The sequence below is a fragment of the Schistocerca cancellata genome, chromosome 1 (assembly GCF_023864275.1).
Source record: "Schistocerca cancellata isolate TAMUIC-IGC-003103 chromosome 1, iqSchCanc2.1, whole genome shotgun sequence".
Lineage (NCBI taxonomy): Eukaryota > Metazoa > Arthropoda > Insecta > Orthoptera > Acrididae > Schistocerca > Schistocerca cancellata.
Window position 1 is genome coordinate 17,213,918 of NC_064626.1, and position 23,160 is coordinate 17,237,077.

General features: G+C 39.0%; 1 protein-coding gene across 2 annotated transcripts in view; it reads left to right on the top strand.

The window, feature by feature from the left end:
* The window catches only part of LOC126164518 (mitochondrial import receptor subunit TOM22 homolog), a 68,893-nt gene extending 50,332 nt beyond the window's left edge, over nucleotides 1-18,561 (top strand). For both annotated transcript variants that reach the window (XM_049920247.1, XM_049920246.1), the window contains one exon: nucleotides 17,167-18,561. In XM_049920247.1, coding sequence (XP_049776204.1) covers nucleotides 17,167-17,232 — 66 coding nt within the window. In that variant the 3' untranslated portion in view covers nucleotides 17,233-18,561. The remainder of the gene's footprint in view (nucleotides 1-17,166) is intronic.
* The last annotated feature ends 4,599 nt before the right edge of the window (nucleotides 18,562-23,160 follow it).

Sequence of the window (23,160 nt, forward strand, 5' to 3'; positions counted from 1 at the left end):
ATGGTGGTCCACATTTTGTTGGACTGTCCGAACCTAGCTGTCCTTTGGACTCTTAATCTTCCTGGCTTGCTACCCCTGGGATTGGATGATGCCTCAGTGGCTGATGTAATTTTACAGTTAATTTTGCTCCCTCTAAGGGAGCCTCAGCCTTTTGGGCCTTTTAGGGATTGGCAAGACGTCTTGTTGCCTCCTCTGCCCTGGCTGGGCAATGCAGGGTGTATACGACCCGGGACAACCGGGAATTCCGGGAAAAACCCGGGAATTTTTTCATCTGGGAGAAAACCGGGAAAAACCCGACAATTTTTCGGAATTCCGGGAATTTTTCATTTTTTTAGCTTTCAGTTACATTTTTGTAGTTTTGACTGCAGAATTGATTCTCTAGCAAAGAATGTTATTGTATCCTGCTACTGGAGAATGATACTGCAGCAATAAAATATAAACGAGAGGGAAAAAAATAAAACTGTAGTGGCAAAGGAAATGTGCATTTTACGACAACAAAACACCGTGCACGCACAAGCATCTACAGATAGCAAAAATATGTTAAAGGCCGTAGGGCGCAGACTGTAATTCTTCGTAACAATAAACTGCTTGCTATGAGCATGACGTCACAACTGTTCACATTAGGTTCGTTTGACCAGTTGCCAGCGGTCTGTTGCGCATGCGCGTTTGACTCGCGTATAAGCAGTACCTTCTCTCGCTTCCCGCTTCTTGAAGTTTGGCTGTTAGCTGCATCGGTAGTAGCAGCAAGCAGCCAGATGCAAACGAGAAAAATTTGTCTCGCGCGCCCTAGCTGCCAGATTCGCGCTTGCACAGAGTTGTCTGAGTTGTAGTGGGGAGGGGGTTAGTCTCCACGTGACCCATGTTTACGTTAAGTGATTCCGCTGCTTCTCTTCGTGTACAGCTCCCACGTCAAATGAAAACAAAACGGATTTCTGTGGCCGGGAGCTATCAAGTGAATTAAAATGCATTCACATAATTACAGAGGGCAAAAATATATTATTAATTTCAGTTTCTGATTTTATTTCCTTTCCAAGTTAGTAGCAGTCAAGCATTAGTCGCCTTGCAGAAGAATGAAGTTATTTTTGCAAGTTTGCTAAAGAAATTCCGCTGAGGCAATCATTTTATTTGAAACGAAGTGTTTCATTTAACAATTTTGGGTACTTCCAACTGTTCGGTGAATTTCAAGTGCACGTTATCATCTTCTGCCATGTATGGCATTATGCCATAATAAAGAACCAAACATGAGATCGTAGAGTACTGGTACTCCAAGAAAATTTACATCCCAAAAACCACACTGAAAAGCTTAATATCAGATGGGACCTACTTCATTGTGAATCTGGAAAAAACCCATGTGCACTTCAAGCCGAATTATGCATTTTAGTATGATTCACAAAATTTTGATGCCTTTTGGAGTATCCTCTGATGCCTTGTTTCTTTTATGGTGTAGTGTAAGCTCTCTTAGTGCTTTATACACACGAACATGCGGGCTTCCTACACCACTGCAGTTGCACACGCACAATAATTCGTTTTTGGCGCTCTCTGGCAACTGGTAAATCGAACCTATAACTAACAGTATTGCGAACTGTGGTTAGAGAAGCATTACTTTCAAAGTAAATTTCTTTTTACGCAAGATGAATTATGTTACATGTGTGAAAGTGGGATGGATATCTAAATCACAGAGCGTTCGAAACTGAACAGTTTGAGGACCAGCCACTTCAAGAATTTCAAGCCGAGGCATTTATGTCACAATTTTAAATTTACTGGCACATTTGTGTGATGTATCTTAAAGTATATCACACCAAAAAAAGACCAATATTACACGTGAAAGCTTAACTTTTCTTGTAGATATACGGTACTGTGTACATTAATGTAAACCGTTAACTTTTCCTCTTGTGTGTTCGCGCTATGTAACCAGTAATCTTGCTAGTGGCTGACTATAACATGTGCCCTATGCTCTGAATAGCTGCTGTCATCGGCTGGCGAGATCTCGTGGCTCGAGATATGACTCGCTTACAAAAGGACATCACAACCTCGGTTGCATCGCTCCGGAAACTAACAAGCTGTGTTTGGTGCAATTCGAATTTATACTTTCGTAATACGAAAATATCCAGCGTATATGTTGCTGCAAATCAAAGGTCTTTCCAAAACTTCTCTGCTCCGGCTTTTCTTTTTTTTTCCGGGAAGTTCTACGCGATTATATAAAACGTTAACCATTCAAAGGATTGATAAGTTTTACAGTTCCGAGGGAACTTTTTCTGTGCTAAGTGACAGTAGGTCGCCCGGGAAAAAGCATATTTTTTAAACGAGATATCCGGGAGAAATCCGGGAATAATTCGGGAATTTTTTTTCCTTGTCCCTGTATACACCCTGGCAATGGCTATTTCATCTTGGTGATCTGCCCCAGCCCTCACCCTACCTGCTCTTTGGCTCTCCTTCCCTTTCTTGCATGTTCTGTCTTAGTGTTATTCCTCTGTTTTCTTGTGATTCTCATGCCCTGTCCATCATGTCACTAGTTTTTACTGTGTGTTGTTGAGTGAGGTGCCTCTGGTAAGTGGCGGAACGTATCTCCCCGTAAGAGTCTGCCTGCTGCTCCTTGGACCAGGCACCTTTCCCATCTTTCTTCCCCCCCCCCCCCCCCCCCCCTCCACCTTTTCATCTTCATTGTTCCTTTGTCTAGGCTTTGTTGACATTCAGTAGACCTTGGGGTTTTCTTACCTTGTGTTTTGTGCAGTAGGGCCTTCTTTTGTGTGTAGTTTTGTTGCCCTGCCTATTTCAAGTAGGAGGTACTGATGACCTCACAATTTGATCCATTTAATCCTTAAACAAACAAATCGACAACCATCTGCTGACATTACACCAGAAAATGTCAGTTTTGTTCACAGGCAAATCGTTCAAGATATTTGTAATATCACGGGACTATCATATGGCACATGCCTGCAGATTTTGTCAGAAAAATTGAACATAAGAAGGATTGCTGCAAAGTTCATGCCACAGCTGCTGAGTGATGATCAGAAAGAGCAATGCATGAATAGGTTTTATTTCTAAGGTCATTACAGGTGACGAAATTTGCGTTTATGAATATGACCATAAAATTTGTCACAATAGAAGAAATTTAGGTGGAATCACAAGTGTGCTGAATGCTCAGAGGGACAGAGACTTCCAGGGTGCATTCCATTCATGGCAGAAGTCCTGGAACCAGTATCTGGACTCCCTGGGGGACTACTTTGAAAGTGATGGTGTTGAATAAGTCTTGTATGATGTGATTGTTTTTAGTGTTGGATTTTGGGAACTTACGGGTAGCACCTCATAAGTTTCCTTATCAGAGTTTGTCTCACACACAAAATGTTTTCCACTAAAACACACATCAGTTTTTGTACACCAGCTATCAAATTGAACGCAACAGTGTCAACTGTATAAAGAAAACTGTTATAGATGTTCATAGCAGTCCCTGAAATAAATCTGGAAATGGGTATCATTGTTTCAAATTGAGACATACATACATAAATACATAGAGAAAATTGTAATCATTTAATTTTAAAATCATGGTGGTATTTTTATGTGGTTTAATAGAATGCAATGAATAATGTGTGTCCTGAAAATAATGTAATTGTGGTTTTGTTATTTACTGAGTCTAAATTAGTTAGTTTGTTGTTGTATTCTTCAAGCTGGAGTATCTCTGTATAGCACAGAGCTCATGTTATCAGTAGTTTCTGGGCACTGGTGATAAGCAATGGCCCTTTCACCCCAAAGAAGTAGAACAGGCTGAAGACTGGATAATTATACTGGCCTACTAATTCCAACACACATAAAAAAGTTTCTCACAAAATGTAACTATACTCCTTTAATAGTAATCTCATTGTGCTGAAATCAAACTTTACAGTTCAGATTATTAAGATTTTTGTGTACAAAAGGCTTTTTAATGTGTGCTGAGGTGAATTGATGGGAATCGTTGACGCCTTCTAAACTAAGGAATAATAGTGTAACCATTTATAATGGCAATACTTCAGAGTTTCAGGTGCATGCTCATTACTTGATTCTTCGAGATATTTATTCAGGCAGTCATCAGACTGATTTTGGTTTCTTGAGAGACAGAGCATTCACTGGAGAAATGTCCAGGATAAAGGGTAAAAATGCCATTTGGTTCTTTGTGTCCACTTTGAAGCTTTCAATCATTTTATATGGAGGGGATTTGTGAGTGGAGTTGATCCATACTTAATTTCCTTTTCTTTGAAGTTAGATGTTAAAACGCAAGTTAGATGTTAAAACGCATTTTAAGGTTATAGTTGAAGATGTTCTACTGTTCTTCTGTAATCTGAACACACAACACAATGTTGAGTGAATTTTGATAGGTTGATTTTGAAGCCTTGCAGTCTTTTTGTCAGTAACAGAGTTCAGGTTCTAACAAAAATGTTCAAATGTGTGTGAAATCTTATGGGACTTAACTGCTAAGGTCATCAGTCCCTAAGCTTACACACTACTTAACCTAAATTATCCTAAGGACAAACACACACACCCATGCCCGAGGGAGGACTCGAACCTCCGCCGGAACCAGCCGCACAGTCCGTGACTGCAAAGCCTTAGACCACGGGGCTAACCCCGCGCGGCTCAGGTTCTAACATCTTAAGTGCACTTTTCATACTTTATTAGCAATTTGGATTTTTGTACTTTGAAGAAGTAATTTGGATTGCTCATGAGAAGTGGCTATCACAACTGAAATGTAAGCCAGGTTTGATCAGTATTCAGTTACCTTTTTATTGATAGTAAGTTGCACACATTGACGTACTAACTAGATGAAACCTGAATTAGTTGTTTCAGAATGTCTATCCAAGTAGATTGAAGCCTGCTACTGCTGTATCACCAATCAAAATCATTAGCTACATAAATTGTAAAATAATATTCATCACTTATGTGAAGCTCACCAGCCAGGAAAGAAATATTGTCAAAACATGCAAATGGGTGAAAAGATGAAAATTGCAACATTGCTTTATTTGTTCCTGGTTAAGCTTATTCACGTGTTTAATGACAGCTAATATAAGTCATTCATTTTGTGACATTGTATTCCATTTTCATCTTTCTTTCACAACCACCACCGCCACCCACCTTTTGCAGAAACAATTCCCTCTCTCGGGGAAAAGGAGCAGCAGATAAGGGGTGTGGGGGATGTAAGGTCATCATTTGCAGTCAAAATGTAACTAGTGACACCATAAATTTGTGTCCTATATGCTATGCTGTACCTTTGAGTCATTTCACTCATGAACAAAGACAACACAGAAACTGTATGGAGTAGTTTAAGGCTCTTTTAATCTCAGCTGAGAGTGGGGTTTGACTGGAAACACTAAAAGGGAAAATGACAAATGCAAAATCTTTGTGTATGAGAACAAGAAAACTTGTGGTACCCTACTAGGTGCCTAGGAAGTTATATTTCAGCATACACCTAATGTCTGGCTGAATTGAAGTGGAAGAAAGGAAGGCACTGTATAATTATTGATGAAAGTAGGTTGTCATTGCATGCATCCATCCATCCACCCATTTAAATACATGCAAGTTATCAAGAATTAAATCCAGGGAGTGGTCATGTGATGTGTTAGTGCAACAGTTCCCTTGTATTAAGTTGATATTTCTGTTAATCACACTTGGCTGGAACCATAAAATACTGCTGATACCATGTGCCCAACAGTAGGCAGAACTTTGACCACCAAATCCAGTTGGTCTTTTTTTGGATGTTTCAGCTTATGGGGTTCTGGTTTACATATATACCATTATAATAAATTAAGATGTTCTTCTATCTCGGGTCTCTTGTATTCTTAAAAATCCAGTGTGTGCAGCCTCAGTACTGCTGCTCTCCAAGTATTTTCCTGTTGTTGGTCATTTTAAGGTCCTGAAGCTCATTTTCTTTCATATCTGTAACAGTTCCCATTTATTACCAATAAAATTTGTAGTTTGAGTTTTACGTAAGTTTTCTGCAGTTGAGTAAAAAATTCTGTGATTTGAAACTTACTAAGCAATTGTCTATGCCACCTACTTCTTTCTCATGACTGTGAGACTTATCTGGCAGTTCAAAAGCTGTGCATTGGTAGGTTTAAGAAAATATTAATTAAGCTTTCTTGATTACCACTGGATGATACTCAGACATGCACAACACATTTCAGAAGCTCTTGCCTGGCAATTGGAAATGCTGGGCTAAGCAGCTTGTGTAGATGCAGTATCTGCTTGCCTGATGAAGTTCACATACAGGACACAATAGCTGTAGCTTGTACATGTAATGCTTGACAATTTCCATTTGTCACCAATAACAAACACTACAAGAACATAACCATCTCCCACATGGAACGTACAACTCTGGTGAGCATATGTAGGGCTCCATGCCTTTCCAGTACTATTCTCTTCTCCATGCTGGAAGAGTAACCTTGGGGGTGTGTCCTGTATAATTAACCCCTGCCCCCCCCCCTCTCCCCCCCTGAATCAGAGACTGGGTCTTCACCTGTGGTGGCCAGTAATGAGCAAAGGGAAATCCAGCTTTCTGAGTTATGGTTTGGAAAATGCCACCAGTCTTCTGTTACTTTAAATTCTGAACATGCTCCAGTGACCACTGTGGGGGATGATCGTGCAAGATTGTATGTTTTGGACATTGAGGATTGTATAAATGTTTGTATAAAAATCCTCAATCTCAAGCAGGGTTGAATATCAATTTGATAGATGGCTATTTAGACAAGTCATTAGTAGAGAAACCTGCTGCATTTCAGCCTTAGTCAGCCAAGTGAAGCTCTGCTGGGATGGGGCTGTATAGATCCATAGTTATAGTGCGAACAGTATGGAACCTCACACAAAAACAGATCGCTCAATGGTAAGAATGTGCTGTTAGAATGACCAACTGCACACAAGTAAGAGGGTCACCCGAAGGAGACGACATGCAATCACATTAAGAGCATCCAACCTCAATAGTTGTAACAGGGCACGAATTTGTCAAAAAGTCTTAATTGTGGCAAAGTGAGTTAAGGGATGCACTGAGTCTCTTAGTCAACAAAATGTTAGTGTGTTCATAGAACTATAAAGGCAGTCAAGCAACTTCATAAAGGGATGCTTTTGGTTGAAACTGCCACATCTAGACAAGCAAACACACTTCTGAACTATAGGGTTTTTGGTCAATACACTACGGCAGTAGAAAAGCACAACACACTTAGCTTCAGTAATGGCATCAAAAGTTGTAGGGATATATTGGACATAGACAGCATTGAACTCCACAGAGAATGAGGAATAGGGGTTATAACAGAAGTTAAAAATACAATGTTTTGAGTGAATGGAAGCTGCAGAAGACTACCCTCTTTGATTCTAACTTTGTTTGCATGCACTTCCACAGCACAGAAAGGCTTATTAGACTGATTGTGAGTCCTTGTGACACAGCCTGAACCTTGGCTATAAAAGTCAAAGATATGGTCACACCACAAGAGGATACAATAGCTAGGTAACATGTGGGAAAGATGCCCACGAAACTGGATCATTATACTCAATGCCAGGCTTTAGAGTGAGTTACTCAAGTAATTACAAAAAAAAGAAAATTCAATAAATAAGAGTGAACGTAGCTAAAGTGTTTCTGTTGCCATGCAAATGTGGGTAACCATTTTTGACACAAGTAAATGTACATCCAATAATAGCTGTGTTACTAAGCCTGCAGGTGCTCCTAAGCTAGTTCTAGCAAAGGTCACTTTCAAAATGCAGACATAACCCTCAGCCACAAAGCTAAATGCACTGAACAGTTTAATCTTAGCCAAAGATCCTAACCACAAGAACAAAATGCAAAATCCTTACCCAGGAAGAGGCAAAACCCAAAGAAACCTTGCTCGAAACAGAGGAGGAAATATCATTGTCAACAAAGCTTTGTCTGAATTGAAGCTGGATACTAATGCTGATTATGCAGATCCATCATACTTCTTTCCAGTCTGTGTCCAGCATGTGTCACCAAGGGGGAGGGGAGGGGGGGTGAGAGGCAGAGAGAAGGGGAAGGAGCACCCTTACCTGATCGTTCTGATTAATAGTTCCTGTACTGAAATATAATGTAAATAATTTAAGTACATGTGTTGCAGAACTGAAGCTTTTAAAGGCGTATAGGCCCTTGTCTGTACATCAAAGATACATTCGAAGTTTTGAAGCAACACTGTGCTTCTACGGCTACACCATTCACAAGGAGGATGATGCAGGTCATGAGAGGCTGAGGGTGGAGTGGTGGTATTTGTCCATAATGCATACCATTCTGTATCTTTTTACCCACATCACTCACATTCCAGAAATAGCTGTCCCTCGTGAACATGTGGATAATGAGGCTGTTGAGGACCTCATCCAAAAATGCCATCCCTCTCTCTTCCTGCGAGTTTTCACTGAGTGCCATGTGCAGTGGGCCTATACAGAAAGTTGTCTTGGAAGCCAAATATAGGAATGATGCTGCACCGTACATTTATGCTCCATGGCTGTTGTTGCCCCTGATAAAGCCAGTGTGGATTTTCGGATGCATTTTAAGCAAATTTCCATTAGCATGATGAGTAAACGTTGCTCCAATGGTAAAGAACACATGTTGGGAAAATGTAGGATCATCTCTCAGTTGCTGAAGGGCAAACCAACAAAGTTCTGTAAAACATTCAAAATCATAGTTGTCGAGTGCTTGAGGTAGTGACAGATGATAGGTATAGAAATTCTGTTGATGCAGGATGTGAATGACACTCATCTGGCTCATTCCACACTCCTTAGCAACATGGGTTGTACCACTGTGTGGATTCATGGGATTGTAGGCAGAACAGTATTTTAGTGTTGTGAGTTGCAGTCTTCTTTCTTGCCCTCTTTCTGACATTACAGCAGCCTGTCCGCACTAGCAATCTTAATTATTTGCGCAGTTACCTGATGTATTGGTCATTTGTGATCTGGATCAATAGCTCTGTACTGCTGTACTGTTTTTGTGGCATTTCTTTTACATTCACCTTATAAAATTAGTGTATCCAACTTCTCATTGGTTTACACATCTGCATCTAATGAATGTTGAAGCAGAAATAAGTGGCTTGCAGTGCAGATAAACATATAGGAAAATGCGTTGACATTATGACAGCGTAGCGTGAGAGCTGTACATGCCAGTGTTTGCACTAATGTCGATTCTGGCCACCTTGCTCTCAAATTCTAGGAAGTTTCTTGAATTTTTTGTGGCATATTTCAGTGTCAGCATAGACAAATGCCACATCACTTGTAATTGTCTTCTCAAGAGCTAATGAATGCAATTATATATAGTGTAAGTTTCCATTTTAAAAAAATGTACTTGCTTCGGTATCTCTGTTGGTATCAATGCTAAAAACATACATGCACCTCGGTGCTGTAACCTTTTGCCAAAAACCATATTTCAATATGTGTAACCAATCGCGAAGTAATAGGTGTGTTAAGACTTATCACCCTTTACCAGGTGTACCGGTATGAAATGAGCATTTTTGTTGTTGTTGTGAAAGTGAAACACTAATTTTGAATTGAAAAGTAAAAACATTTTATTCAAAGTACTGACCATTGCTTTCTATACATTTTGACCACCTTTCTGGCAATTTGTGGACACTGCGCCAACAGAAATGCTCGTCTTTTGAAGCAAACCAGACAGACACCCAAATTTTGACTTCTTCGTAGGAATCAGTGTTCCTCAGCCAATACGTGTCCCATTGATGAAAACAAATGGTAGTTGGAAGCGGCCAAGTCTGGTGAATACGGCAGGTGGGATAGCAGCTCCCAGCCAAGTGTTTTGATTGTATCCTGAACCAGTTTTGCTTTGTGTGCAGTTGCATTGTCGTGTAAAAAAATTACTTTGCCATGTCTTCTGGCCTATTCTGGTATTTTTTTTTTTTTCGATCAATGCATAGTTCAAATTGATCATTTGTTGTATGTAGCGATTAGTATTCAGTTCCACTGGGTTTTAGAAGCTCATGATACACCACACCTTTCTGATCCCACCAAACACAGAGCATTGTCTTCTTGCCAAATTGATCTGGTTTTGCAGTCGATGTTGATGGTTGTCCTGGATTAACCCATGATTTTTCCCATTTAGGATTCTTAAAATAAATCAATTTTTCATCGCCAGTAACAATTCGATGCAAAATTGATTTTCTTTCATGTTGATTTGACAAATGGTTTTTCGGTTTTCCATCTGTCTTTCAGTCAATTCGTGTGGCACCTATTTTCCACACTTCTGGATCTTTCCCATAGCTTGTTGTGCAACATTTAGCATTGCTGCCATTTGCTTCTGGCTCAAAGTATCATCTTCATCCAATATTGCTTGCAGTTCGGCATCTTCGAACTTTTTTGGTGGTCTTCCATGTTCTTCATTTCTTACATCAAAATCATTATTTCTGAACTGTTGCAACCATCTTTTGCATGTTGCCTCTGATAGAGCATGATCGCCATATGCCTTGACAAGCATTCGATGCAACTCTGCAGCACTAGTTTTCAAATGAAAACAAAAAATTAATGCTTTCTGCAAATCATCACTTTCTGGTACAAAATTTCACATTGTTAATTCGATGAAAGCATATGATGTTTGTTCCATGACTCGATGTATACTAAATATCTTTGACAGATGTCATACCAACCAAACAAAAAAATTTTAGACTTGTTCACAACAAATGTTCCCTATTGACACATTTGTATCTTAACGCTCATTGCATACCTGTACACCTGGTATATGCATGCCTCATGTTACACACAACTCCCTGCTCTCCTTAATTGCAGACGTCTCTTGGGAAATTGTTTCCTATGATCTCAACAAGATAGTTAATTGATACTTTCTACTTCCGTGTGTAACATAAAACTAATTCTTTTTCTTCTTTTATAGTTGTTTGAAGTTTCTGTGCCACGCTTTCCCTCACTTTGTATTTACAATCTTGCAACTAAAAGCTCTGAAACTGGCCAAGAAAAATGAAATAAACTGACAGTTAATTGTGAGAGCAAGAAAATAATTGTGAAAAGTGTAGTTTTCAATAAATTTGTGAAAAATGGATGCATCTACAATTTAGTTTATTCTGAATCACATTGTGGCTAGTCATTTTTGCAGCGAAACTTGGCAGATATGCTAATGTGTTAATGCAGAACCGATTTACGCTGGGGGGAAAAAGGTTTCAGTTTTGGTCAAGAGGTGCAAATATGGTACTGTGAATGCAAGAAAGACATTTAGAAAGTCATCCATTTAGATATGCCCAGAGCCAAAAGTCACATGCATTAAAGTCAAATGATTATCATAGACCATGTGTTGGGAAGCTCTGGAGATAGCGTTCATGGAAGGTTGCATTAAACAGATCATTCACTGGGATAGTGACATGAGGTGTTGCCGCATCTTACTTGAAAACAGTAGTTTACACAGTTACACTTTTCTAATTCAGGAATCGCGTGGTGTACAAGGAAGTTTCGATGCTGTGCAGTTAGTCACAGTACATCTGGCAGGCCTTCTGAGTATATTCTCTTCACAGAAGAATGGACTGAGAATGAAAATGCTTGTGAATCTATACCACACTCACATAAGGCTAGTACAGTGACTGATTGTGCACAGCACACAGTTTCACAGTACACAGACTTCGGCAGGTCTGTGTATTCATTGCACTCTGCAGTGTAAAATGTGCATTGGCCCACCATGGAATATTTCTCGGTCACATATTGTCTGTTTCAATCCATGCCAGAAAATGAAGAGCATATCCAGAATGTTGTTGCGGATCTTGAGGTTTCTGTTCTCTGGATCTTGTATGGGTACCAGTGTAATATAGATGTCAAAACTTTCTGGCCATGGAATAGACAAGGGCAGACACTTGCTGCATGCTCGGTTACAGTAGAAGCAATCTCGTCTTGACCTTCACTGGGATAGGACACATTCTTCTTCTAGGTGCCACAGCAAGCTCACCTGTGTTTATGAATTCTACTATAGTCTTCTTTAAACCATTTAATGACATCGGGACTCTCCAGATGTTTAAGTCGGCAATATTCTTTCAATATGGCACTGTAATTGCTGCTGTTCACATAAAACAGTTTCACTAACAGCGCATAGAATCTCTTCTGAATAGCCGTACTATTCATTCATGTTATGGCTTGTCTGACAGTTATATAAATGTTGTGCAGAACCAGATTTGCCCCTGGTGGCCACAATTGGATCTGATGTTTTTTTCCGATGTAAATTGGTTTTGCATTAACACATTAGTGTATCTACCAATTTTCATTGCCATATGATAACTACAGCCCACACTGTATCTCCATGAGTAGCTTCACTGTAATTATAACCACTTGGTATCTCCCCTTTGCCATACTGTGTATCCTATCCACTGCCATATCGTGAACAGCCTTTTAACATACACTGCTAAATGCGGACCACTTCTACACTTCACCATACCTCTATATGTATACTCCGAAAGCCACATTATGGTGTGTGACAGAGGACATTATGTACTACTGTGATGTTGCTCTTTACCTTTTTGTCACAATTGGTCAGCGAGAAGAAAGCTAGTTGATAAGCCTCCACATGATGACAGATCTCTGTAATTTTACCTTCATGGTCTTTTCATGAGATGTATATAGGGGGAAGCAATACACTGGTTAACTTTTCTAGGAACACACACTCAAAGAATTATTTCATGTAGGCTTTCACGGCCGGCGTCTTTATCAGTAAACTCTTCCGGGCTAAGTTGCCGTGGTCGATCTGTAGAACTTCTTCTCCCTGACGTTTCGTTCTCAACTACGGAGAACATCTTCCCATATAGCCGATATGTTCCCTATTGATATAGTAGCCTTGTTCCAACACTGTCTATCTTCAACCTATTTTCAGTACAATGGTGAATTTTATGAACAGATCGATGGGGTAGCCATGGGAAGCCCCCTAAGTCCCGCAATTGCGAATTTATTCATGGAATATTTTGAACATCAAGCACTGCAGTCGGCCAAAAAAAGCCCCTCGAAGTGGTATCGGTATGTGGATGATACCTTTGTAATATGGAATCATGAGGAAGAAGACTTGAATGATTTTCTGGTACACTTAAATAGCATCAACCCAAAGATTAAATTTACTATGGAGAAGGAGAAGAATGGACAACTTAACTTCTTGGATGTATCAGTTATCAAACGGGCAGATGGGACCTTAGGCCATAAGGTCTACAGGAAAGGTACATATACTGATCGCTACCTCCATAAGAACTCAAACCACCACCCTAGGCAAAAGAGGGGGGTCATAAAAACACTAGTGGATAGGCCCAATAATATTTGTGAACCAGGCTACTTACAAGAAGAACTAAATCATTTACGAATGGCCTTTGTGAAAAATGGTTATACGAAAAACGAGATTAACCGAGCACTTCACCCAAATAGAAAAATGCCTAAAAATAGGAGACAGCAGCAACCAACGCAATCACGGATCGCATTGGAAAAGTACTAGCCAAGTTTCAGGTAGAGACCATTTTTAGACCTACTAAGAAAATTAGTGAATACCTAAGATCAACAAAAGATGCTCGTCACCCCCTAGCCACCCCAGGGCTATATAAAATTCCGTGTAGTTGTGGCAGGGTTTACATAGGAACTACAAAAAGAAGCATCAATACACGGTTGACGGAGCACAAAAGAAACTGTCGCTTGGGACATATCGACAAATCGGCAGTAGCGGAACATGTTTTTAAGGATGGAGATCACGAAATAAAATTTGGTGAAACAAGCGTGCTAGCGAGGACGTCGCACTATTATACACGTATGTATAGAGAGGCAATTGAAATCCACAAACATCAATACAATTTTAATCGTAAAGAAGAAGGATTAAAATTGGATAAGATATGGCGGTCGACGTTGCATCAATCACGTGACAATCGATTGCCTGCAATCGAGAGAACAGACGATAGCCAGAGATAGCTGCACATCGATGCCACGTGACGTGTGGTGGCGCCCCCTACGATCTCTATATAAGCGGTGGCCCCAGCTCCTAGCAGCCAGTCGTCGACTCACCTCGGAAGATGTTCTCCGTAGTTGAGAACGAAACGTCAGGGAGAAGAAGTTCTACAGATCGACCACGGCAACTTAGCCCGGAAGAGTTTACTCAAAGAATTGTTGCTGTAAACCATACCATTTGGCCCAGCGTCTCTCTTGCAGTGTCTGCTTCTGGAGTTGGTTGACCATCTCTGCGAAACATATTTGATTACTAAATGAACCTGTAATGAAGCTTGCTGGTCTTTTGTGGATATTCTGTTTCCTTTATCAATCCCGTCTGTTCAGATTGATGAGCAGTATTGAAGCATTGTCAAACAAAGGTTTCTAAGCTACCTTCATTGTGGGTGTACTGCACTTCATACAGATTTGTCTAATGAATCTCTGGTATCTGCCTCACCTGTGGTTGGTTTTATGTGGCCATTCCACTTCAAATCACTAGATACACATACTCCCAGGTGTTAAATTAATCGTACAGTAAAGGATTTTTATGCATATTTATGTGCTTTATGTTAAGTGTACAATAGGATTATCTGCGTAAATCCCCAGAACTTCGAACACTATCTACTATGTTATTTATGTATATTGTGAAAAGTAATAGTCCTGCAACACTTCCTTGGGGTACGCCCAAAGCTGCTTTCATACCTTAAGATACCTGTCCTTTAAGAATGACATGCTGTTCTGTTTGCTAGGAACCTTTCAGTAAAATTACAGAGAGTCTGATATTTTGTATGCTTGCATTTTGTTCAGTAGGCAGCAGTGCGGAGCTGTATCTAATGCCATGTGGTACACAAGTCAAGGAGCATGTTATGATCTTCTGTTTTCACATAAAGTTTGTCTTGTTGTTTTTGTCGTCATTCCATCTTCTGTTTGGTCATACTCTTTACCTTTTCTCAAGAGAGATCCAACAGAGAATCTGCTTAGTCTATCTCTCATATTTTTGTCTCACTACAGACACAGCTCATGTTCATCGTGTGTGTTAACAATTTGTTAAACATTGATTAAATGGTAAATATTCGTATCAATATTGGTGTAAAAAATGTCATTTTGACATTGGTGTAAGCTTGTACAAAATTTTTGTTTCCTAATGGAATTATGATTTTCTTGCCTCATGCAAATGCATGCTCCATTCTGTTAGAAGGAACATACAATTTTTCAAATTTTTTTTCCACTTTGCCTCTTCATCAGAATTGGTAAATAGAATAACTAGGCACCGAGGCATCCTCTAATTGTTCTAGTTTTGTTACAAGGGAGTTCAGAAATACAGTTCTGGAATCTGAAAACCACGTTTTGTGCAAGTAATTTATTACCGTACCTCTTCATGACAAGTCAGTCATACTTATGCCTCCAAATTATTTGAAAAACATTGCAATATTAATGGTGTACTTCTGGGGCTACAACCTAGCTGTTGTTTCCATTTTGTGCATCAATGCGACATGGATTTGGTGTAGTGTCTGAGAAGAGATTATCTAATCTTGCACCTTGTACCTGTGGCTGCAACTCTGATAATTGTATAATGATTTTCTTCATCTGCATGCTATTTATGAATTAGGAATTGAATGGTGAAAAGGATTATACATTGCTTTTCCCCTTCATAAATGTAGTTAGTTTCTCATGTTTTCTTAGCATAATCATTGCATTCCATTTTTTCTGTAATAAATGGAACTTTCCTTACCAATTTACTGTTGGGCATCAGCATTGTTTGAGAAAGCTGTAAGGACAACAAAACTACCACAAAGGAAATATATGTTACTACTAATTCTCCCTTTAGTTTACATTGTGCAGAAATATATACCCCCAGAGATAAAAATTGATTATGAAGTGAGATGTTTTCATTGCAGTAGTTAAGATACATAATTACCCGAAAGAGTATGCATGGCACTAGAGTGCTGTCTTTATCCTTTCACAGCTGGTTTTCTCTTGGAACAGAACTGTAAGTTACGTAGCATTCCATTCCAGAGTTTCATATGTTCCTATTCCTGTTACATCCTATTTTATATTATCACATATTCCCATTGCTTCTTATGGATATTAGAGGCTGGAAGCTGTTTTTATTTATTTTGTGACGGGTGCATCATGTTTTTCATATTTTGTCAGCTTCATTACATTTAGAAATCTGGGAAGGTCATAAAAAGCGACAGATAGGAATATTCAGTGAATTTCCTTTGTATATTTTTCGTATTAAGAAGTATCTTGACAGTGATAAATATGTTACGGTCATATATAGACTTATTTACTAGAAGTGTCTGATACTTAAACTGTATTATGAAAAAAAAAAGATTGCTACTCACCTTATAGCAGAGAGGTTGAGTTGCAGATATGCACAATAATATCAAACAAGTAAGCTTTCAGCCAAAAAGGCCTTCATTGGAATTGGACAAAACGCGTGCATACACACTAGCACACACAACCACAGATCAGTCTCTGGCTGCTGAAGCCAGATCAGTCTCGTCATCTAGAGGGTGCGTGCGTGCGTGCGTGTGCCTATGCGCGTGTGTGTTATGTCTGATTACGATGAAGGCCCTTTTGGCCAAAAACTTACTTGTTGGACAGTATTTTTGTTGTGCCTATCTGCAACTTGGACATCTCTGCTATATGGCGAGTAGCAATCTATCTTCTTTATAATATTGTCACTATTCCATCCTGGATTTTCCATTGTTTGATTATACATAAACTATGGCCATCTTGCAAGTGTCTTATCACACCATACCTGAAAATTTAAGGCATGTCTTCAAACAATGTAACTAAATGATAGAACCAAATGCACTGTTTTTGTGCTTGATTTAAACTGTTCAGAAACTGGTTTAGGAGAGTAATATATAAAAGACAGTGGTTGACTTCCATTGAGAGGGATATTGTGCATTTTCCAACAGTAAAACTAAATAATGACCAGTGGGGACTAAAAAATTACATTAACTAGTTTTCCTGTAACTACTTTTTAGTAAGTTGTGTACAATACCCACTGATTAAAATTAGTCAAAGTACCATCAGTATAGTAGTGTTTAAAAGTAGTCAAATTTTTATTATCTAGTGGACATTTGAGTATTTCTCCCACTTGTTCCTCCGTACTGCTCTAGTTATTTGTCCTACAATGGAATTAGAGTTCTGATTGTAACTATTCTGCTCTTCAGTGAAATGTACCTCACATCTTTAAAAACTGAGGAACGCATTGTATTTGTTATTAAGTACTTGTGTTTAATCTGTTTTCAGGTATTACTTGGGCCAAACTCGGCTGTATCAGGAACCATGGGTTTATTGCCACCAGTGCCACGATAATGATAACCTAATTGAACACTTCTGGGAAGACATCAGTAACGAGGCAGTACAATGAGCCACTGTGTCAACAAGACAGAAGTTGTTAAATTTCTGTAGTATCCCAAGTTGTACATTTGCTTGATGTATAGTTTTTTACATTACCGTGTTAAAATTTTTTATGTGTAACAACACGCACTGTCTCATACTGAGAACTTTTGTAAATTTATTTCTTGGTATGTTTGATTGCGTGATACCTGAATTTGTTTTATCAGTATGTTAATTTTTTTCTAAGAGCGTTACTCCTCAATTTATAAAGTGTTAGAACACTACAGACACATGACTATATGGTCGAATTTGTAGCATAGCCAGTAAAATTAAAATAGTTGTATTGAAACATCTACGTTGGTTCTTGGCATATCGCATCCAAGGTAGTTAATGAAATTGGTTGCCAGCGTTATGGCAAAGGCAATTTCCCAATCAGCATTTTACCTCACTTGGTAATCCAATTGCAGAATAAAGTAATTGCAGAGTGACTGATCACACTGTATGTTACTAATATATAACCAATCTAAAATCAGCTTAAAAAAGTAAATGTTTGGTGTATCCATGTAACATTTTGTGTTATTGTATGCATGTGAGTGTGTGTGTGCGCCATATCATGAACTTTGATGTCAGTATGTCAGATAAATATAATTTACAAAAAAACTGGAGTGTTCTGGAATTAACAGAATGTTTTCAGAAACAACCTAAAATATTGTGTAACTTAAAATCCCCACCATGTAGAGAAAATGTTATTTCCTTATCAATATTATGTAAATGATATATTAGATTACATAAACAGATGTCATTAAACATTCTGTTCACTTTGTACAAGTTAATAAAACTGTTTCCAGTGTTGCAGTACAATGGCCTAAAGTAACTATGGTTGCAGTCATGATTAGGACATTTTCTGTAATTGTAAAACTTAAGTGATGAGCTGTATTTCATTAAGCACTTGGCGAGAGCTTTACTCTGTCACTCACTTACTGTGGAAATTTGTAGTAATCTTTCAACAGATAGATAAATACAGAAGTATAATCTTAATGGAATATGAAAAAATCCTTTGCTCATGCATGTGTTGAACAGTGTAGTGAAAGAATTAGAAAGGAATGTGTCAAAGTGACCAAAAGAAGTTTCATGTTCCACTTAACAGAAAAGGTTGTCATGGGTGAAAAGAAACTGCATGCTGTTATTACATTGAAATTACATTTGTGTGAATGAATGGGTAGTATCAGCATATTCCATGTACAATGAAGCATTGAGAATAACATGAAACACTGATAATAACATTTGATTTTGAAAATGAAATAAGCTACATTAATTTTAATGTCGAACACTATAGACAACATGAAGCACCCTTATGAGCCTTGTGACAATTCTAATGAGTACTTTCCTGGGTTTGAAAATGGGGAATTTTTGTTGTGTTGGAAAGTATGAAGACATGGTGGAAACCAGGTGCATATTCTCATCCTGTAGTCTGAAGGTATCTCTCTCTGTCTCTGTCTCTGTCTCTCTCTCTCTCTCTCTCTCTCTCTCTCTCTCTCTCTCTCTCTCTCTCTCTCTCCCTCTCTCTAATTTAATTTAATTTATAATATGTAGGACATCTTTAAAGAGTTAAAAATACCCATATGCACCTGTGCTAAGGAAAACAAGTCGGAAAGATAGAAATGGAGCTGCGCAGAAAAGCACCATAAAGTGACAATATTTATTCCATGAAGCTATAAATTATTTCTTGTTCAGTGATAGTATTTGGGTGATTAGTTCCTCTTTTCTGTATGTAGATAAATGAAATAGTGCAAAGGTCTCATCAGGTTTAGGTTTGTGAGGTTGCTGACCGGTTGTACTGCTGCTGTTCCTCTGTAAAACTGAAATTTCAAAGTCTCCTCTGCAATTGGTTGAATTTGTTGAGTGATGTTTCAGTGACTGAGACACCAACATTGATTTACATTTGAAATTAATTCAAATTTATTAGTGCCAAAACACATAATGACTATAATCGCTTGTGCGATCAGCTGTTTCTATATTTCAGCTAAACTTGGTTAGCAGCTAGTCTGGGTTAACTGTAAACAGTAAAAATTTCTATAGTACACATTTCCATAGTATCATCACTCATGTGGCTGCAAGTGATGAATCTTTACAAAACACAGTTTGAAAGAAAACGGAGTCATATAGTTCACACAATGAGTCACTGAAACCTTACTAAATCATTAACATAGAAAAGTTATGTGGATGACTACAGCCGGTCTGTTCAAATAAATTCGTTAAATATTGACACTGACCGACTGTAACACTCTGAGCTTCATATATTGGTGACAGTGAACGGTTGATCAGATGAGTGAAAACAGTTAATTTTTATGTTGAGAGATAAACATAAAAATTGATATTGTGGCCTTTATTCCGAGATGTTACTGAACAATTACTTGGTGCAGACTGATTCAAGGAACAAAACAAGCGACTACACCATGCTACAGAAATGAATGACTCCTGCAGACTGCCAGAACTATTGTCTGATGTTTTGATGTAGATGGGGGTATTGAATCAGTAAATACATTTCAGTTTGTTACAGTACAAAGATCAAATTTAGTTCTGAAGCCATTGTAGTGATCCAAGCAGTAATTTAGTTTATCTATGAGATGGATGACTGAAAATTTACAACGTTGCGTAGACTATTTCATTTGTACCTTCTGCACTACTGTGGGGATTTACCGAGCTTTGTGCTAAATTCCCAGGTTTGAAATTATAATTTGTTTAATTTCTTAATTAACACATGATTCTGATAACCCAACGTGCCTCAGCGATACAGATGGCCGTACCGTAGGTACAACCACAACGGAGGGGTATCTGTTGAGAGGCCAGACAAACGTGTGGTTCCTGAAGAGGGGCAGCAGCCTTTTCAGTAGTTGCAAGGGCAACAGTCTGGATGATTGACTGATCTGGCCTTGTAACAATAACCAAAACGGCATTGCTGTGCTGGTACTGCGAACGGCTGAAAGCAAGGGGAAACTACGGCCGTAATTTTTCCCGAGGGCATGCAGCTTTACTGTATGATTAAATGATGATGGCGTCCTCTTGGGTAAAATATTCCGGAGGTAAAATAGTCCCCCATTCGGATCTCCGGGCGGGGACTACTCAAGAGGATGTCGTTATCAGGAGAAAGAAAACTGGTGTCCTACGGATCGGAGCGTGGAATGTCAGATCCCTTAATCGGGCAGGTAGGTTAGAAAATTTAAAAAGGGAAATGGATAGGTTAAAGTTAGATATAGTGGGAATTAGTGAAGTTCGGTGGCAGGAGCAACAAGACTTTTGGTCAGGCGAATACAGGGTTATAAATACAAAGTCAAATAGGGGTAATGCAGGAGTAGGTTTAATAATGAACAGGAAAATAGGAATGCGGGTAAGCTACTACAAACAGCATAGTGAACGCATTATTGTGGCCAAGATAGACACAAAGCCCACGCCTACTACAGTAGTACAAGTTTATATGCCAACTAGCTCTGCAGATGACGAAGAAATTGAAGAAATGTATGATGATATAAAAGAAATTATTCAGATAGTGAAGGGAGACGAAAATTTAATAGTCATGGGTGACTGGAATTCGAGTGTAGGAAAAGGGAGAGAAGGAAATGTAGTAGGTGAATATGGATTGGGGCTAAGAAATGAAAGAGGAAGCCGCCTGGTAGAATTTTGCACAGAGCACAACTTAATTATAGCTAACACTTGGTTTAAGAATCATGATAGAAGGTTGTATACATGGAAGAACCCTGGCGATACTAAAAGGTATCAGATAGATTATATAATGGTAAGACAGAGATTTAGGAACCAGGTTTTAAATTGTAAGACATTTCCAGGGGCAGATGTGGACTCTGACCACAATCTATTGGTTACGACCTGTAGATTAAAACTGAAGAAACTGCAAAAAGGTGGGAATTTAATGAGATGGGACCTGGATAAACTGAAAGAACCAGAGGTTGTACAGAATTTTAGGGAGAGCATAAGGGAACAATTGACAGGAATGGGGGAAAGAAATACAGTAGAAGAAGACTGGGTAGCTTTGAGGGATGCAGTAGTGAAGCCAGCAAAGGATCAAGTTGGTAAAAAGACCAGGGCTCTTATAAATCCTTGGGTAACAGAAGAAATATTGAATTTAATTGATGAAAGGAGAAAATATAAAAATGCAGTTAATGAAGCAGGCAAAAAGGAATACAAACGTCTCAAAAATAAGATCGACAGGAAGTGCAAAATGGCTAAGCAGGGATGGCTAGAGGACAAATGTAAGGATGTAGAGGCTTATTTCACTAGGGGTAAGATAGATACTGCCTACAGGAAAATTAGAGAGACCTTTGGAGATAAGAGAACCACTTGTATGAACATGAAGAGCTCAGATGGAAACCCAGTTCTAAGCAAAGAAGGGAAAGCAGAAAGGTGGAAGGAGTATATAGAGGGTCTATACAAGGGCGATGTACTTGAGGACAATATTATGGAAATGGAAGAGGATGTAGTTGAAGATGAAATGGGAGATACGATACTGCGTGAAGAGTTTGACAGAGCACTGAAAGACCTGAGTCGAAACAAGGCCCCCGGAGTAGACAACATTCCATTGGAACTACTGACGGCCTTGGGAGAGCCAGTCCTGACAAAACTCTACCATACTGGAACACGTGAAGCAATACTGACCTTACGACTTATCTTAGAAGAAAGATTAAGGAAAGGCAAACCTACATTTCTAGCATTTGTAGACTTAGAGAAAGCTTTTGACAATGTTGACTGGAATACTCTCTTTCAAATTCTAAAGGTGGCAGGGGTAAAATACAGGGAGCGAAAGGCTTTTTACAATTTGTGCAGAAACCAGATGGCAGTTATAAGAGTCGAGGGACATGAAAGGGAAGCAGTGGTTGGGAAGGGAGTAAGACAGGGTTGTAGCCTCTCCCCGATGTTATTCAATCTGTATATCGAGCAAGCAGTAAAGGAAACAAAAGAAAAATTCGGAGTAGGTATTAAAATCCATGGAGAAGAAATAAAAACCTTGAGGTTTGCCGATGACATTGTAATTCTGTCAGAGACAGCAAAGGACCTGGAAGAGCAGTTGAACGGAATGGACAGTGTCTTGAAAGGAGGATATAAGATGAACATCAACAAAAGCAAAACGAGGATAATGGAATGTAGTCGGATTAAGTCGGGTGATGCTGAGGGAATTAGATTAGGAAATGAGACACTTAAAGTAGTAAAGGAGTTTTGCTATTTGGGGAGCAAAATAACTGATGATGGTCGAAGTAGAGAGGATATAAAATGTAGACTGGCAATGGCAAGGAAAGCGTTTCTGAAGAAGAGAAATTTGTTAACATCGAGTATAGATTTAAGTGTCAGGAAGTCGTTTCTGAAAGTATTTGTATGGAGTGTAGCCATGTATGGAAGTGAAACATGGACGGTAAATAGTTTGGACAGGAAGAGAATAGAAGCTTTCGAAATGTGGTGCTACAGAAGAATGCTGAAGATTAGATGGGTAGATCACATAACTAATGAGGAGGTATTGGATAGGATTGGGGAGAAGAGAAGTTTGTGGCACAACTTGACCAGAAGACGGAATCGGTTAGTAGGACATCTTCCGAGGCAACAAGGGATCACCAATTTAGTATTGGAGGGCAGCGTGGAGGGTAAAAATCGTAGAGGGAGACCAAGAGATGAATACACTAAGCAGATTCAGAAGGATGTAGGTTGCAGTAGGTACTGGGAGATGAAGAAGCTTGCACAGGATAGAGTAGCATGGAGAGCTGCATCAAACCAGTCTCAGGACTGAAGACCACAACAACAACAACATTTTCTAGTTCACAAAAATTAGTATATCATAATCAATTCTTGAAATTAAACATACCTATTGGTCCAAATAACTGAGATATTTTCTGAATGGTGGAA